Source organism: Euprymna scolopes, chromosome 35, assembly GCF_053919585.1.
Source record: "Euprymna scolopes isolate OS-2025 chromosome 35, ASM5391958v1, whole genome shotgun sequence".
NCBI classification, from domain to species: domain Eukaryota; kingdom Metazoa; phylum Mollusca; class Cephalopoda; order Sepiida; family Sepiolidae; genus Euprymna; species Euprymna scolopes.
Genome location: NC_136516.1, coordinates 19,963,553 through 19,982,103, shown reverse-complemented (window position 1 = coordinate 19,982,103; position 18,551 = coordinate 19,963,553). Strand labels below are relative to the sequence as shown.

At 35.4% G+C, this 18,551-nt stretch overlaps 1 protein-coding gene across 1 annotated transcript in view; it reads left to right on the top strand.

The window, feature by feature from the left end:
* LOC145259723 (uncharacterized) overlaps positions 1 to 18,551 on the top strand; it is a 79,494-nt gene that overhangs the window by 12,919 nt on the left and 48,024 nt on the right. The window contains exons 2-5 of the mRNA XM_080117410.1: positions 4,940 to 5,029; positions 8,261 to 8,522; positions 11,582 to 11,766; positions 15,749 to 15,942. Coding sequence (XP_079973536.1) covers positions 4,940 to 5,029; positions 8,261 to 8,522; positions 11,582 to 11,766; positions 15,749 to 15,942 — 731 coding nt within the window. The remainder of the gene's footprint in view (positions 1 to 4,939; positions 5,030 to 8,260; positions 8,523 to 11,581; positions 11,767 to 15,748; positions 15,943 to 18,551) is intronic.

Sequence of the window (18,551 nt, the reverse complement as noted above, 5' to 3'; positions counted from 1 at the left end):
AATTGTATTGGAACCAGGAAAAAAAAATGAGATCATTATTAAATAAGAAAAGACCTTAAAGAAAGATAATAATAAAAAGGTTTTTATGTAACTCTATGTCCTCTGGGTTACATCTGTCACAATCCTGGTTCACGGGACCATATTTGTGATAGCCGTGTTCGTCAATCCCGACCATACTCTTAGCTCTGTTTAGTGGTGGACCCTCCAAGGGTGACCAGACTCTCACTGGTCACTGGAAAATACCACTCTGATACTCAGGGCACGCAAAACATACATGACCCTAAGTCTGTGTGGCAACACTGTTTATTTCGGCCGTCGCTTTGACTTTGTGCTGAATCCGGTCTATGTCTTCCATCGTCTGGTGTCTGAAATGAACTGCATCCTCACTCAGGCTGGCATTCGATAAGTAAAGGAAAACTCGAGGTCATTTTCTTATAAACAAATAAAATAATTATTCATAAAATATTCTTAAAATATACAGGGTACACTTTATTCGTTTTATTTTATTCAATGTTCACCTTAAACAAGGCACAGTGCCACCTTGAAGTAGGGAGCTACTATCAGGGACATAAGTTGCAGGGATATTATGAAGGGAGATAAGTAGCAAGATGTCTGTTCACATTACACTTGAACTTCTGCATGTCAGTACAGTTGGGAAAGCAGAATCCCGGAACGGAGTTCCAAAGTCTAGCAGTTCTGGGGAAGAAAATATTGGAGTAGAAGGCTTTCTTACATCTAGGGATCTCTACTGTGTAGAGGTGGGATTTTGCTGCTTGTCGGGTTTGTCGGGGGTATTTACGTCGAAGGAAACAAGCTTGGTCTTGGCAGTTGAGTTCTTTAGGTTCTTAACAGCTTTCTAATGCAGGTTGTTACAACTAGGTTCGTTTAGACAATCTCCTAACTAGGAACAAGAGCTTTCAACTTAACTTTTCTGAGGGGTTTTGCTCCTTGGGCCAGAGCCCAGAGGCGATGCATTCTCTTCAACATCAGTCAGCCAAATCCCTTATTTCTAAAAACAGAATGTTTTTTATCAAACATAATTTCCAGCCACCTACCTTTTGAGATGATTCTTTTTTCTTCTCTAGAGATTACTCTTTCCTTTTTCTTTCCCATTATTTTATATTCTTTTTCTTTTCTCTTTTCTTGTGAATTTCTTCTTTCTCTTTCGTAACCATATCTCTCTTTAATTCTTTTTTCCTTTTTTCTTTCTTTCTCATCAACTCAAATTATTTTTTTCTTAAAGAAACTGTATTATATTTTGGGGTTTAATTCCTATCACTTACACGGGGGGGGGGGTCTGTCACTTAAATATAACAGGTGGGCCTATAACAATATTTCCTCTCGTCGCCATGCCAACTTCACTTCTCTTTTCTGTTTATCATATCGGCAATAAAAACATATTACAAACTTTAGAAAAAAAATTAATTCCTTAAACCCCCTGTAAAACACCCCACTCAACTCTTAGCCTGTAAGCAAGGTGAACCGGTGTTACCCGGGCATGCAAGATCGTTACATTTATGCTTCAAGTTCTTAATATCTTCAAATATTTATTCACAATGTTTGGTTTGGTTGTTTTATTTTCCAGCATATCAACCCTTTTCGGGTTATTTATTGCCGAATCTGATCGTTTTGGTAACAGTTTTTTTTGCTTCAAGTTCATTTTGTCTTCAAATATTTATTCATGATGTTTGGTTTGGTTGTTTTGCAAAGGAAAATTGTCTTTTTTTTGGAGGGGGGAGGGACTTTGCAAAACATGATTGAGCTTTGCAAAAGAAACAGGTCGGAATCTACAAGCTGATAGGAATTAAACCCTGAAAGATAATACAGTTTCTTTAAGAAAAAAATAATTTGAGTTGACGAGAAAGGAAGAAAAACGGAATCATCTGGTGCTACTAACTCATAAGATGTTTGATTTGGAATCGGCTTCACATTAAACTTCAGATTATTTTCTATGGCGTTATCTTAAAAATAATGGCAATAAAAACTATCCTCAGACTATTCCTATTATATATATATTATGTATCTACATGAAATTTAGTAAATGTGTAGTTTAGCGACATAAATCTTAAATGGAACACATACATTAAGTCTGTGGCCAAGGTCTCTGGGAAAATGGTGGGATCCTTCTACCGCTCCAGAAGATATCTCACTAATGATGCAATTCTCTATCTATATAAGAGTCAAGTATGTCCAAAGATAGAGTACTGCTGCCACATCTGGGCGGGAGCTGCTAAAAACAGCTTATCCTGCCTTGACAGAGTACAAAATAGACTTCGTCGCTTGGTGGGGGATGCTCTTTTTTCTTCCCTGCAACCTCTTTCCCACAGAAGAGATGTAGCGAGCCTGTCTTTGTTTTATCGTTATTTCCATGGCAAGTGCTTGTCTGAGCTCCATTCTCTGGTCCCCCCTCGCCAATCTTTTTCAAAAAACACCCGACTAGCTGAAACCACCATCAATAATTTTCCCCACTCCTTATCTGTGCCTAAATCAAAACGTACATTACATGAACAAAGCTTCTTTCTTAGAACTGCACGCCTGTGGAACTCTGTTCCGCTTGCCTGTTTCCCTTCCGACTTCAACCTGGATGTCTTCAAGTCCAACACAAACAAATTCTTGATGAACCGCCCCCCCCCCAAGTAATGACACCTTATCAATTCTCCAATACTATTGCTACACTATCCCATTGATTACTGTACACACAATAACCCTTATCCCCGAGTGGCCAATGGGCCTTGATAAGTGGTGAACTCCATGTAAAAAAAAAAAAAATTATTTGGCAGACAAAAAATTATAAAAACTATTTATTTTTATATAAAAAAAATTTATTACACCCAAAGGCTGAAATAAAAGTAGAAAAAAATTCATTTTTATTATTTTTTCATAATTTTTTTTATCAAACTAAATATACAACATTAGAGGCCGCCATATTGTTTTTAAAATTTGGCCTTTCTAAAGTTTGACAGATTGGCCTTTTTAAGGTCAAATTTAGCATTTTTATGCTCTTTAATGAACCATGTTTTTGGCTACCATATTTTTTTTTTAATGGAAGAGCGTAAAAAAAGTCAATTTGGGCCTTAAAAAGGTCAATCTGTCAAACTTTAGAAAAGCCAAATTTTAAAAGCAATATGGCGGCCTCGAATGTCGTACAATAAGTACAAGTCTAATAAAAAAGATGATAAAAAAATAATAAAAATGAATTTTTTCTGGTTTTATTTCAGCCTTTGTGTCTAATAATTTTTTTTTATAAAAAATAAATAGTTTTTATAATTTTTTTGTCTGTCAAATAATTTATGCCGCTAAACTATACATTTACCTAAAATTTTATGTATTAATTTGTTTTTGTCCTCATCTTCATAGTTGTTATTGTTTCACCATGGCCAATTTTATGTTCTTATAAGATAGCGGTTTCAATCCTACCCAAAGCAGGCCAGAGAATTAGTTGGCCAAGGTGTGATGAGACAACAACAACTATGGAAGGCAGTAATCACTAAGGATACAGTTACAAGACTCAGCATCCCTATCTCGTTGTGATTAACCACTTAAAGAAGGCCAGAGGATAAGTTGGTCGAAATGTGGTGAAACAACAACAACAATAACTATGAAGACGAGGATAACTTTCTGCAAAAAAACAAAAACAAATGGATACACAAATTATGAAGCCTCATCTCAAAGGATTAAAAAAATATATAAATAAAATAATATATAATAAAATTTTATCTATTTTTAGTATTTACTTCGACAGTGCTTAATACGTAAAAAAGAAGTAAATTAAAGATCAAGTGAACATCTGCCTGATAAACTTGTGCCCATTGACTATGATAGATGGGTGTGTGAATAGCAAAGAATCTGATTGGCTGACTAGCAAACCCATTTGCTAGTAATGGGACAATTCCAATATTTTTCCCAATTCTTATACAATTACCGATTCTGATTCCGATTCTTTATAAATCTCTAAATATTTAACTATAGAGTTGTTATTTTTCTCTGATTACCATAAAAACATGTTAAATGTGCAGACTCTTTACTAAGCGTGAAGATACACGTATGTGTGTGTAGGGGGATCTATAGATTTTAGGTTTAATGGTGGCTTAAAATCAATAAATATTTACTTCCAATCGTAGAAGATTTTGCATTAAACAAAATCAAATAAAAAAGAAAATTAAAAAAACTCGTCTTTGGCAAATATTTCTGATTTTGATACCCTCAAAAGTTCTGATTTTTCTGATTCCCGATTCCAATTTATCGTCCCAACACTACCATCAGGGTGGAACCATCGGCAAACTTAGTTATTTTTTTTTTTTACAAAGGAGTCACCACTTATCAAGGCTCGGAGACCACTCAAGGATAAGGGTTAATCAGTGTACAGTAGTCAATGGGAAAATGTTGTAGTAATCGGTAGTAGTGGAAATTTGGTGAATTGGATTACTTAAGGGGCTGGCTCATCAAGAACTTGTTTACATTATACTTGAAGACAACCATATTGTAGTCAGCTGGAAAGCAGGAAAACGGAACAGAGTTCCACAGGCATGCAGTTCTAGGAAAGAAGTTTTGTTCATGGAATCTACGTTTAGGTTTAGGCAAGATAAAGAGTGGGGGAAATTATTGATAGTGGTTTCAGATAGACGAGTATTTTTCATGAAAGTTTGGCAAGCAGGGGCGGGGACCATAGATTGGAGCTCAGATGAGCACTTGCCATGAAAATAACAATAAAGTAAAGACAGGCTCGCAGCGTCTCTTCTGTGGGAAAGAGGTTGCAGGGAAGAGAAAAGGGCATCCGCCACTAGATTACGAAGTCTATTTCATATCTTCTATGTTCATTGTTGCGAATGATTCGTTAAGTCTTGAAATCATTTTTGTTTGTTTTTTTTCTTTTGTAATTTTGTTGCATTTAATTATTGCGTCTCTCTCTTTTTTTTTTTTTTTTTTGTTGTCTTTACAGTTTCCTTATCTCGCAAATTGGAGTTTTTGGTCACAGTTCTTTTGGTGACCGTGAAAAGCATCGCCAGTTATAAGGAAGAAGAACAGCAAGGTTTTATATTTATTTTCATTTTCTCTTTTTTATTTATTATGTAAAAACTATTTAAAGATGGCTGAACCATAAGGGGTAGATAACTAAGTATTATTTTTTAATTAAAAAAAAAAAAAGAGCTCTTTTTTGACAGACTATGGATATCCACAAAGGGGTGCCTGCACATGTAATTTTTGTGGCAGGAGCTGCGCAATCTCCAACCACACCTGAGTCGACATTGTTAAATACCAGTGGCAAGTGAAGTGTCTGTACAGAATGACTAGAAACAAATGCCGAGATAAGCGGAGAGCACATACAGCACCTAGAATTCCCAAATGGTCAATCATCTGGTACTAACCAGGCTCAACGTTGCTTAACTTTGGTGATCTGACTAGAACCAGAGTGTCAACGCGATTATGCCAAATTGATTAATAGCAGTAAAATATCGAACAGTATACAACTGATATAATTTACACCATTTCCCCTTTCTAGAATTACAAAAAGATTAGGTATTCACCATTAAGTTACAAAGTCTCTTTTTCTGTTATCATACTCATATTTTATTTTCCATTAACCATAAATAAGGTTAGTGGGAGGAGTTCTTACCCTCACAATCATAAGTCCTAATATTGGCATTCAAGTCATTAGGTATTAATGTTTATAACAAATAATTCAATTTTTATATTTAATCCTGTTCAATATTTTAGTTTTTACTAACCATGAATAATAAAGGAAGTAGGAGGAGTTTTTGCCCTGACAGTCAGAAATCCTAATACTGCTACCAAAAACACCTGACACTAATTTAATACTAGATTATTCTTTCAATATTCACCGATGAAAACGAGAAAAAGGAAGTACCAAGAAGGAAATTAGGGAGGTTGTAGCTTTGATACAGAATCTTTTTAGGCATAATAGTCTGCCTATTATTTATTTATTTTTATTTTTGGTATCAAAGTTGTCATTTAAAAGACTGAGAGACTAATGAATCGTAAGAAAGGTTTATATATCAAAGAAAGACACATATTAAAGCAAGTTAAATATGGTCACCTCGCTAATCAGCCACCTGGTGAGAAGAGGAGATAACTAGTAGAGATGGGACAATTAATGGAATCGGGAATCAGAAAAATCAGAACATTTTGAAATATCAGAATCGGTATCAGAATCAGGGAAAAATCTGTGCCTTCCGATGCCAAAAATGATTCCTTTAATTATCTTTCTTTTTTTTATTTGGTTTTGTTTAAAACAAAATCTGTCATTGCTGGTTGCAATGATGAAATAATAAACATTTATTGATTTTAAAATACCAGTAAAATCTCTAGATCGCACCTGCACACAAATTTATCAAATTTGAGAAAATATCTGCACGTTTAACGTATGCTTTTACGTGTTTTTATAATGATTTTATGGTTAAATTTTTAGAGATTTTTAAGCAATGAGAATCTGTAATTGCATCGGAATCAGAAATTTAGTACAGAATCGGTACTTGTATCAGAATTGGGTAAAATATTGGAATTGTCCAATCACGAATAACTAGTCCTGCTTATTAATAGCAGGTCTTGGATATGACCTTAAACTATATCCGATGGTGAGGCGCCATTGCTCCCAGGTACACTCTGACCCGGAGTGGTAGTACCTGTTAGGGTCCCAACTATGGGCTAAATAGAAACCGACTTAAAAAAAACCCCAAATATATCCTATTAAAAATTGTTCTTCAAAATCACTGGATTCGGCATTAAATAACCTGAAAAGGGTTGATATGCCGTAAAACAAACAACCAACCAACCAACTGCTTATTAATAGCAGTATAGTATCGGACAGTGTAGGACTGGTATAAGTAGTTCCACCACTGTTTTCCCACAACAGAAAATGTAAATCACTTGTAAAACTTTTATGGCAGTATGAAAAGAACATCAATATCTAAAAAGCGATAAAATTAATCTCCCAGAACACTTTCATACTTTTTATTTTTTTAAAATTTTTTATTATTTTGTTCCAGCCGGGGATGGGGCATCCTACCAGATGCCAGGCATTCACCCGTTATTTCATACATTCCAAATGAGAGATCTTTCTTCTTTAAGATTCTGACCATCCTTTAAAGTGCAACTGTTTGAATCTCTCTTGCACATGGTTCACTTGGTATATTTCTGAATAGTTTTTGAAATTCTGTCAGTATAGTTAGTTAACCACATGTGATTTACTGAAAGAAAAAAAAAAAAAAATGATTTCTTTAAAAATAACTTTAAATCTTTACTGGCAATTATCCTCCCTGATGCTGGATCTGGACGGATCTGAAAGTACTCGGATCAAAAGTGCAGTTTTCAATTGTTGTTGGTTTCGGATTTAGTTTTCCCAGACTAATATTTAGTAACATGAAGCAGTGATCAAGACATTTCCAGTTGTCACCAAGTTTTAAAAATAAACGCAGTTCTTCGTTTTGCAGTAATGGCATTGGAGCCATAAATCTAAAACCTAATTTCAAACAAGCACGAACAAATATCATACTGTTTTGGAGACTCACCCATGCACAAAATATGAACTCTCCTGAACTGTATATACAGATCGAGAGATACCAACTCTCAGTGTGGCCTGTGTATTTTAGTAGCATGCCACCTTTGGTGTTACGTGCTAAGACTGTTACTCTCTGTTGTATATTCCGTTGTGTTTCAATACAAATTACCTTTTCTAACACATATTCGTGTTTTTTTTAGTGATGCTTCCAGGCCACAACTTGGTATGAAGAAGAGGAGGTGGGAGGAAAAGAAACAAATAAAAAGGTTTAAAAAAAAATGGGTAGTGGGCAGAGAAGCTGCTACTGCTACTTTTTTCAAAACTTGATACTAAAAGTTTACTTGCCTTCCCATGAGGGCAGAGTTAGACACAAGGTTGGTTTTTAATATGGGGGGGGGTAAACCAGCTCCCCAAAAGGGGGCACTCTGGTTAGTAACAAAAATAAAAAATGCATCAGTCATGAAGGATTTCTTTTCCATTAACCAAGACCAAAAAAGTGTAGTGCAGCATGAGAACAGATACTACACTTTGATCTTAGCCCAAAGGTCAAGGTCACTTAGTTTAGTCAAGAATTGAGAATGCAGTTTTTAAGAATTCACCTATCTCGTATTTTCCAATTATTGTAAGTAAAAATAATTAAAAATGGAAAAAAAAAAATTAAAAATAATGAACGAAAATTATGATCACGGACTGATACTGTCGCTTGGTCATTGGAATGTGTACTCTTATTTTTTACTTTTCTAGGACTGACCGAATGCATCAAAATATACAACGGCAAAACCTTGCTCGGCGTAGAAGGTGAGAGTGGCTCAGTAGTCAACGCTGGTTATCCTGGAGTGTATTCCGCTGGTCCAGATGTACTTACCATGTGTGAAATAGCTCTGCGGGCTTGCAACAGTTGTAGGTTTCACATCGTTTTTGAAAAACTGCAGTTCCCAGCATGCAACAGCAGTCTGGCTGTTGAATACACATCACAATTAAAAACAGAAAATTGGTGTTTACCTGGGTAAGATGTTCTCAAATCTTATTTTTATTTATTTATTTTTTTTTCTTACTCTTTTTCACCCCAAACAAAGCATATTGCCCCTTGGGATGTAAGGGGCTACTATTTGGGATTGTGTCCAGCAAGCAGGAAACAGGGAGGGAATTCCAAAGTCTATCAGTCTGAGGAAAGAAACAATTAGAATAGAAAAAAAGTTATGCCGCATTGCATTAGATTTTAGACATTTTTTTAAATCCTGTCTAAGAGTGAGAGACTAATGGTAGATGCATCAGCTCAGATGCGACAAAAATACTCCATGTTTCGTCGAACTCTGGCTTTTGAAAAAAAACTATTAGAATAGAAGACTTTCCGGTCTCTAGGGACCTAAACAGTGAATTTTGCTATTTGTTAGATTAGTCTGCATATTACATTGAGGAGACACAAGTACTATGAGTTCACGAGAACACACTCCAGTAAAAAAAATTGTAAAATGGATACAGGGATGACACATTGCAATGATTGGATAAAGATTGGAGCTTGGCCAAGAATGCAAGATCTATTAGATTTTAGACATCTTTTTTTTAATCCTGTCTAATGCATGATCGAACTGAGGCTTTGTAAGCATATAGGATGCTCTCTAGTGAGCACAGTTTTCTAACATGATAGAGGGAGCCCACCTTCTTTGCAGCAATCTTGGCAATGTCCTCAACATATCTGTTCCAATTCATGTTGCCTGTGAATGTTAAGCTGAGGAGTTTGAAAGATGGGTTCTCGGGTAGGGTGTTATTGATATAGATGGCTCTCAAGTATGTGGCTCTCCTGATGGCTATCATGTCTCATAGATGGGTTCTCAGGTAGGATGTCATGGCAATTGGTAGTTCAGAAGATTTTTATGTAGTTGTTAAAGGAAAGAAGCTTAATCTTAGTAGCAATTAATGTTACCGTCCATTTACGGCCCGATTCAACGACTGACTGAAGGTCGTTTTCTAGATTTTTAGACATTCATTGTTATTATTTAACAGCATTTTTGAGATAACGTGATATTAATATTATCTCATTTACTAAAAGCTCTCGCACACGTCATCATCAAAGATTATTCACTGAAAACAACCTCTCCAGACTTCCAGTACTCTCCATCATTTTCGATAATCTTTGCAAATGAATTTGCTTTGTTGCAACAGATGTTTGCTATTCATTTCTAATTGGCACTGACCATTGGTCTTCAGTGTAACTTAGGTGGCATCAATCCAGTAGAGATCTGGTTGGTGTTTTCTCTCCTTCGTCTTATCATCTTCCCTGACTCTTCTCGACTATTTAGTGGGGTGCCAGTCGATGATATATTACTCTACTTTTTTTAGATGGGATAGTGAACTTACTTTTTTGCAGTTCATAGTATCAAAGTTCAATTGTTCTCTAAAAAAGCATTCATTTCAAATGCGCCTCTGTCTTATCAAAGAACCTACTGTTGATTTTATATGCTGCTTATGCGGTGATAAAACTTGTTAAATACACTAGTGATGTTAGGCTGTATTAGAGTATTAACTTTGGTCAAAATTGGACTTCCTTCTTTAATGAGATTTTTTTTGGTTATCGATTTTTGATACTTATCAGGGGCATTCCAATACAAACCTATCTAAGAACACTGCTAGACACATAAAGAACATTTGTGTGAAATTTAAAAAGAAAATAACCCAGCCATTTCCAAGTCCGTAGGGAATGAATTTACACACATGCACACATACACACACACACACACACAAATATACAAGGTGAAATGATAAAATTGTCGTCCTAGAAAAGAAGACATGATTCCATTTCCATTTGATAAAAATCAGTTTTCTTTCTTGTTGCAGACTATCTGCTAGTTGGCTTTGTACCCTTCTCTCATTTGTTCCCCTCCTTCCCTGATCTGAACCTGCTGGACTACTTCATTTGGTCATATGCTATTCTTTCTTGAATTTATATTTTTGATTTACAATTGCCTTGTGATCATATTCATGTGTTTGAGGCTATATTTATGATTTACAATTGCTTTTTTTTAGTTGTGATCATATTTATGTGTTCGAGGCTATATTTATGATTTACAATTGCTTTTTTTAGTTGTGATCATATTTATGCGTTCGAGGCTATATTTATGATTTACAATTGCTTTTTTTTAGTTGTGATCATATCATGTGTTTGAGGCTATATTTATGATTTACAATTGCTTTTTTTAGTTGTGATCATATTTATGTGTTTGAGGCTATATTTATGATTTACAATTGCTTTTTTTTAGTTGTGATCATATTTATGTGTTCGAGGCTATATTTATGATCTGCAATTGCTTTTTTTAGTTGTGATCATATTTATGTGTTCGAGGCTATATTTATGATTTACAATTGCTTTTTTTTAGTTGTGATCATATTTATGTGTTCGAGGCTATATTTATGATCTGCAATTGCTTTTTTTAGTTGTGATCATATTTATGTGTTCGAGGCTATATTTATGATCTGCAATTGCTTTTTTTAGTTGTGATCATATTTATGCGTTCGAGGCTATATTTATGATTTACAATTTCTTTTTTTTAGTTGTGATCATATTTATGTGTTCGAGGCTATATTTATGATCTGCAATTGCTGTTTTTTTACTTGTGATCAAATCCATATGTTTGAGGCTATATTTATGATTTGCAATTGCTTTTTGTAGTTGTGATCACATTCATGTGTTCGATGCTATATCAGTGGCATAGTAACTATTTTTGCAGTCGTAAAATATGCCCCCCCCTATTACTAGTCTGTTAACCTTCAAAATTACAGAAAGTCTTCAAAATATTTATTTTCATGGAATTACAATCAAGGATCTAAAATTTGTTTAAAGACAGTATAGCACACATAAAACACAAAAACATATTACGACCTTACAAATTCATTTTGGTATAAAATTTCAGATTTTTTGTTCGCTTATTATTCAAATTTTTTCTATTTTCTATTTTTACCCTCTCAAAATGCTGGTCCCTGGCATGTGCCGTGCAGGGCGGACTGCCCCTCCTTCCCTTTGCTACACTACTGGGCTATATTTATGACCTAACATTTTTCTTTTTTTAGTTGTGATCACATTCATGTGTTTGAGGGTGACCGACCTTACAACCTGTACTTCCACCAAAACTACTTCAGCGTCAATGAAAGTACTTCATATGATTCGATATCATCATACATACGGATAATCCACTGTATGTCCAATGCTAGCCTGCCTGAAGGAAAGAAATTCAAAATGATGTACAAAGTGGTGGGTAAGTACTTTATCCTCATCTTCTTTATTTTTACTTCTTTGCAGTCGAGATGATTTACGGCATATCAACCCTTTATGCTGAAACAGTGTGATACAGCTTGTGACCCATACTAAAACTTTGTGTTTGTATCTTTTAACAGTTTACATAAATAGCTGGAAAATGCAGAAGTGCTTAGCCAATCAGATGGCAGCAAACAATAATTTGCAAATGGAGTAAATTGTGGCATTCACTAAGCTAAGACCATTGATAAAAACAAAGCAAAGTTTTCAAATGGAAGCAGTCATATTGCTAACTTTTTAAAGCTATGTGGGCCAAAATAAACAGACATGACATGAACACGAGCAAAAAAAAAAAAAGAATAAAATTTACAAAAAAAAATAAATAAAAAATTTTTTTAAAAATGATCTGGACATGTTTTATACTGTTTTGTTTATTAAATTACCTTTTTAATGAAATTGGTTCTCCCAAACCTCATTCTTTTAATCATTTTCTGAACAAAAGGAAACACCGCCACATTATTTTTACATATTTCTGTTTCTTACGTTTTTCCTGAATATTTTCACGTTTTCAATAAGAGGTCCACAGGCTGGATTGAAGACTTTGGTGGGCTGGATCGGGTCAGCGAGCCATAGTTTGGAGATCCCTGGATTAAAACAATGAATTTCAGTGTTTTAGAACAGGCGATTCAGTTTCCTAAGAACTAAAAAATGCACAAAAAAAACTATTGCTGTTTTTTTTCACCCTAATCCCTCCCTTACACCCTAACCCCTCCCTAAAAAAAATGTAAAATAAACTGTGTGTGTTTTTTTTTACCCTGACCTTAAACTAACCCTAACACAGTCAATCTGGTCCAAAATAATTTATTGAAACCAAAACGCGAATCCTAATCTAACCTTAAACTAACCCTAACTTGGTGAATCTGTTTAAAAAAAAAGGAACAATTTATTAAAACCTCAAAAAATATTATTGAAACCCTAACCCTAACCTAACCTTCAATTAATCCTAACCCTAATCCTAACCTGGTCAATCCATTAAAAAAAAAATTCATCAAAACCAAAATTCTAACCCTAACTCTAACCTAACCTTAAACTAATCCTAACCCTAATCCTTACCTAGTCAATCCATTTAAAAAAAAAAAAATTCATCCAAACCAAAACCTTAACCTAACCTTAAACTAACCCTAACCTGGTCAACCCGTTTAAAATATATTAACCAAAACCCTAACCCTAACCTAACCTTAAACTAATCCTCATCCTAACTTGGTCAATCTGTTTAAAATTACAAACAATTTATTGAAACAAAAAAAAAATATAATTAAACAAACCTTAACTTTCTTGTGAAATAAAATTTTTTTGTCAATATATATATTGAAAAATACAAAACAAACACCCATAAAGTTAGTATTTATTTAGTTAGTATAATCCCGGATGTATAATATCTAAAATTAAAAGAAAAAGATTTGCTATTTGGAGGCTAAATGGCTATTTATATCATTTAATGTTATCAAGATGTACATGCATCTTTTAATGTTATCATGTTTTTACAGTCACTAACTAAAGGGAAGTAATTCTGATTTTTTTTTTCACAGCGTTATTTCCCTTATGCCGACTCTAGTTATGTGTGTGTATAACCAGAGAGAGAAATGGGTTGGTAGAAGAAAGAGTGGGGAAAGAAAGGAAGAGAGAGAGAGATAGAAATTGGACTGTTCTCTAATCGATCATGTCTCTGATAGTATAGATGCAGCAAGCTACATGTGTTTAGTGATTTTTTATGCCCACTATAAAAATTGGCTTGGAAGCTCTACTTATAGTTTCTCTATAGCCCATTCCCTCACACAGGCAGTCATGTTCCCAACTCGCCTCCCAGATCATGAATATCAGCAGGTTTCACTTTAAAACCAATTCCTCACCACAGTACCATGTAAGAGTTAAGTAAAGCGGGATATTGTATCCGTCCAGCTTGTGGTGAGCTCAACACAAAATACAAATGTCTGCACCCATGCTAACGGTATTTATAGGAATCAGGAGAGGCCACTCTAGTTCCTTCCTGTCCAGGGGAGATCACTCTGGTTGTCTCCTATTATCGGGGACAGATAACTCTTATTCTTATACCTATACATACCCGAGGATTGTGTGACCTATCCCCACAGTCCACTTGGAAATGCAGATCACCTAATGGTATCAGTTGACATCACACTTAAATCCCAACCCCAAGATGAGGACACATTGTTCAAAACAACAAGGTACTACCAAAGGGCCGACTGGGAAGCCATCAGATAACACTTCAGAGATTCCCATGGACCAATATCTGCTCTCTTTCTGCCAAGCGGTGTGCCAATGAGACAACTGAATGGGGCAAAGCGAGCATTGAAGCACATGTTCCCACATGGAAGTATTTTAGCAAGCCCCACTCACCCCCATGGTTCACTACAAATTGTGCAGCTGCCATTGCGCAAAGACAGCATGCATTCTGCTGGTTTAGAAATAGGTAAAAATTCGTAGATGCTAGGAATCATTGTAGGAGTGAAATAGCGACAGCCAAAAGAAAGCATGTTGAAATAATCAGGGAACGCATTAAATCGCAAAAGTCTGGAAAATCTATAAAAGTGTAGTGAATAAAGGGCAATCAGTAATTCCCTTACTATCCAAAACCCAGAAGGTTGCATGCATGGCAACCAAGAAGGCGGAACTGCTTGTCTGGCGATTCGTCTCCAACTCCACCTTAGAACTCGCAAAACTCCCTTCCAAATTTCCCTATGCAGACGAAAGCCACAACTGATGATCTGAAAATCACCTCTTCTCATGTCCACGATATCACAAAAAGCAAAAATCTCATCTCTGCTATACTAATTCAGAAATGCTTGGCAGAGCTAGCCCCCATACTTTCCAAGCTCTACAATAAATGCCTTGCTGAGTCTTGCTTCCCTAATAGCTGGCAGATGGCCTCTGTGGTACCAGTATACAAGAATTCTGGTCAAAGGACTGACCTTCTCAGCTATCACCCTATCAGTCTTCTCCCCCTCTCCCCCCATTCGCTAAAATCTTTGAGACCTTAATTAATTAAGCACTAGTCCACCACCTCACAAAAACAAATCTCTCTGACAAACAGTATGGATTTAGGCAATGTCATTCTGCTGCAGATATTTTAACAGTCATTTCTGAATGCATATACCATGCACTGGATAAGGCGGGTGAAGCCAGAGGTGTAACCCTTGATATATCCAAGGCCTTTGACAAAGTCTGGTACGAAGAGCTGCTAATGGAAATTAAATTGTACAGTATAACTGGACGCATAATAATTAGATTCTTCTTGGACAATAAGACCATCCAGGTTGTCATTGATGGACGTATATCTAAGCAGCATAACATTAATACAGGAGTGCTTCAGGAAGCGATCCTTGGATCTCTATTATTCCTGATATTCATAAATGACCTCCCTGATAATATTGTGTATGAGATGGGTATATATGCTGATGATACAATGCTCTATAACATGCACGAGGGAAGAACAGATGTACATAAATCTAAGACAATTGTTAGAAAATAACCTCCAGGCCATAGTGGAATGGGGCCGTAAATTCTAGTAAAACTAAGCTGCTCTCCTTTAGCAATTACAAGACGCTTCACCAACCACCGATATCCATGACAAATAACACCCTACCTGAGAATTCTTCCTTCAAACGCCTTGGCCTAACATTCGTGGACAATATGAACTTGAAAAAATACATTGAGGATATTCTGAAGGCTGCTGAAGAAGGTCAGAGATTACATCAATCAAAATCGTGTGAGAATAACACTTGAGATGAGAACAGTAGTTCGGAGTATTCATATAACGCAAATTACGGAACCTTATCTAAAAAAAATCAGAAAATTTTTAAATTTTGTATTCATCATTTTTTTTTATTCATCATTTTTTTTATCATTATATTATTTTTATTCATTCATCAATCTAAGAAAATATGTTTTAAAATTTATCTTTAAAGCGAAAAAGGAAGAATTTACTGGTTCTCCAAATTCAGACAATTCCAACAGCGGCTTTTTGATGTCTCCAAATTTTCCGCACGGCTATGCACTAAATGGCGAGATATTCCTTTATTCCATACAAAATCTGGACCGCAAAGGTTTCATCCAACTCATTTTTGACGACTGGGATGTGGCTCAGGAAAGTGAACTCCAGGTAAAACCATTTTTGTTTTTTAACACTACTGTTGTAACAACAATACCATGGGACTGCTTCCCTGCTGACTATAACATGGTCCAATGTAAAAAATTTCTTGTCGAGCTGTTCTCTTGAAAAATAAAATTCTGCCCCATTTTCACCATTACCAATCACCACCATGGTGTTGTCTCCTCGGCCACCTAACACTCATTAACTCTTATCCTCGAGTGATCTTTAGGCCTTGATAAATAGTGATTCTCTTTTTTGAATAAAAAAGAGGAAATCAAATGCTACACTGTGGTGTGTGTAAGTGTAGGGAACCTTACTTTTGATCGAAAAATACTGTTTGTATTATTGTACATTTTCTGTTAGTTTTTAGAACGTAGTGGAGTTCAGCTAGTAGTTACCACGAAAATATAGGGAAAACATGATTGGTAGAAGAAACATTATGGTGTGAGTTTTCACTGCCAGCCATGTTATCTACAGCAGCCAAGTGGGGGGTGCCCTTTTCTCTTCCCTGCAACCTCTCTCCCACAGAAGAGACATTGCGAGCCTGTCTTTGTTTTATCGCTATTTCCATGGCAGGTACTCATCTGAGCTCCAATCCCTTGTCCCCCTCGCCAATCTTTCACGAGAAACACCCGTCTGGCTGAAACTACTGTCAACAATTTTCCCCACTCTTTATCTGTGCCTAAATCCAAACGTAGATTCCATGAGCAAAGCTTCTTTCTTAGAACTGCACGCCAATGGAACTCTCTGCCACTTGCCTGTTTCCCACGGACTACAACTTGGACGTCTTCAAGTCCAACATAAACAAACTCCTGACAAACTGCCCCCTTAAGTAAGACACTCTATCAAAACCCCCAATACTAATGATTACTACAATACTATCTCATTGATTACTGTACACGCAATAATCCTTATCCCTGAGTGGCCTTCGGGCCTTGATAAGTGGTGACCTCCATGTAAAAAAAAAAGAAAAAAAAATATGTTGTTATCATTCGTGGAAAGTAATAAGAATGTAGAAGGGACTTACCTCAAATTTCTGGATGAGTTTGTCTAGCATGTAAGGTCCGGTTACAGGCATAAAAAAAAAAAATGGTGGTCAAACCGGGCAAGTAACGTAAATTTTCGTTACTCATGCTGTACTTTGGGGTAATTGTACCAAGTCCAAAGTAATTGCGCCAACTAACTAAAAGTGCTCTTTTGGCAACCACGCATATAAAGAGCACTTTTTTTTTAGTTGGCACATATACCCCCAGAATTGGCGCAGTTACCACAAAGTACGATATATAAATAAGATAGTTGTTATTCTCATTAGAAAAAAAGAAGAAAAAGCATTCTTTTTCACCGTTCACCAATAACAGAAGATACACCTGAAGAAGGTCTGAGGTTACATCGACCGAAACGTTATAAGAATAACAACGAAGATGAGAACTGTAGTCCAGATAATTCAAATGATACAAATCATCAATCCTCATCTCAAAAATTCAAAAAACATTACATCAAATCGGTACGGACCTGAATTTATACAAAAATGGAAATGATTTGACGCTCTTTCCGTTTCATAAAAACATAATACATTTTGAATTCTATCGACTAAATTCGTGGGGAAAAAAGACAAAAATATTCCTTTTTTTGTCATTCACCAATAGCAGCCATTGTGAAGATATACCTGAAGAAGGTTGGAAGTTACATCAGCAAAAACATTATCAGTATAAAAAATAACACTAAAGACGAGAAAAGTAGTCAGCAGGACTTTTTATGTCCGACTCTGACTGATAGTAGCCACCACCAATCACAATCAAGGATTGGCTCCGCACGACTCTAATTAATTGCAATCATTTACAGACCGTACTATCTTTTTGTCTTTTTGATGGGATTCTTAAGTGAAATTTAATTTTTGCAGCATCTTTTGTTTGTTAAATTGTTAGGTGAAAGTATGGAATAGTTAGCAAAGCCCCTCTCTCCATGTTAAGAATGATTTTTTAAATAATGTTATTATTTTAGCATGGTCTGTAAACTGCACAAGTACATTAAAAATAAAGAGAATCAGAACGAGAACATGCTAACCCCATGAATTAATAAAAGTGTTCAATTCAAAATTCTGTGCCGACTCCCAAGTTTGACAGAAAGATTCCAGAGTTCGACAAGATATACTTGAAGAAGGTTGGAGGTTACATCAGCAAAACATTGTCAGAATAATTGTCAAATAATATGAATAGAACTTTTTATTAAAAAATAAAAAATCAATCTTATTGTATTTTGCCGATCCGATATTGATAAAAACAGAAACACCTGTAAAACAGGGGAGATAAATCAGTGTCTCATTTAACCAAGTAAAAATGAAAATGTAATACGATAAAACTGCAATTTATCATAAAATTGATTTTTACTTGTAATTAAATTTCTGCTCCATTAATTTTTTTTTTCTAATTTCTGTTTTGGATATTTATTTCTGAATTAGTTTTTATCTGAAATGCAATTTCCACTTGTGATCAATATTAAAGAAGCACTTTTTTATGGAAGTTTCTCCAGACAAGGCATGCAGCCACTTGATGTAAGGAAATAATCAGATGGTTATTACAAAGACAGAAAATATCTAATGACTTTAGTCGTGAAAGAAA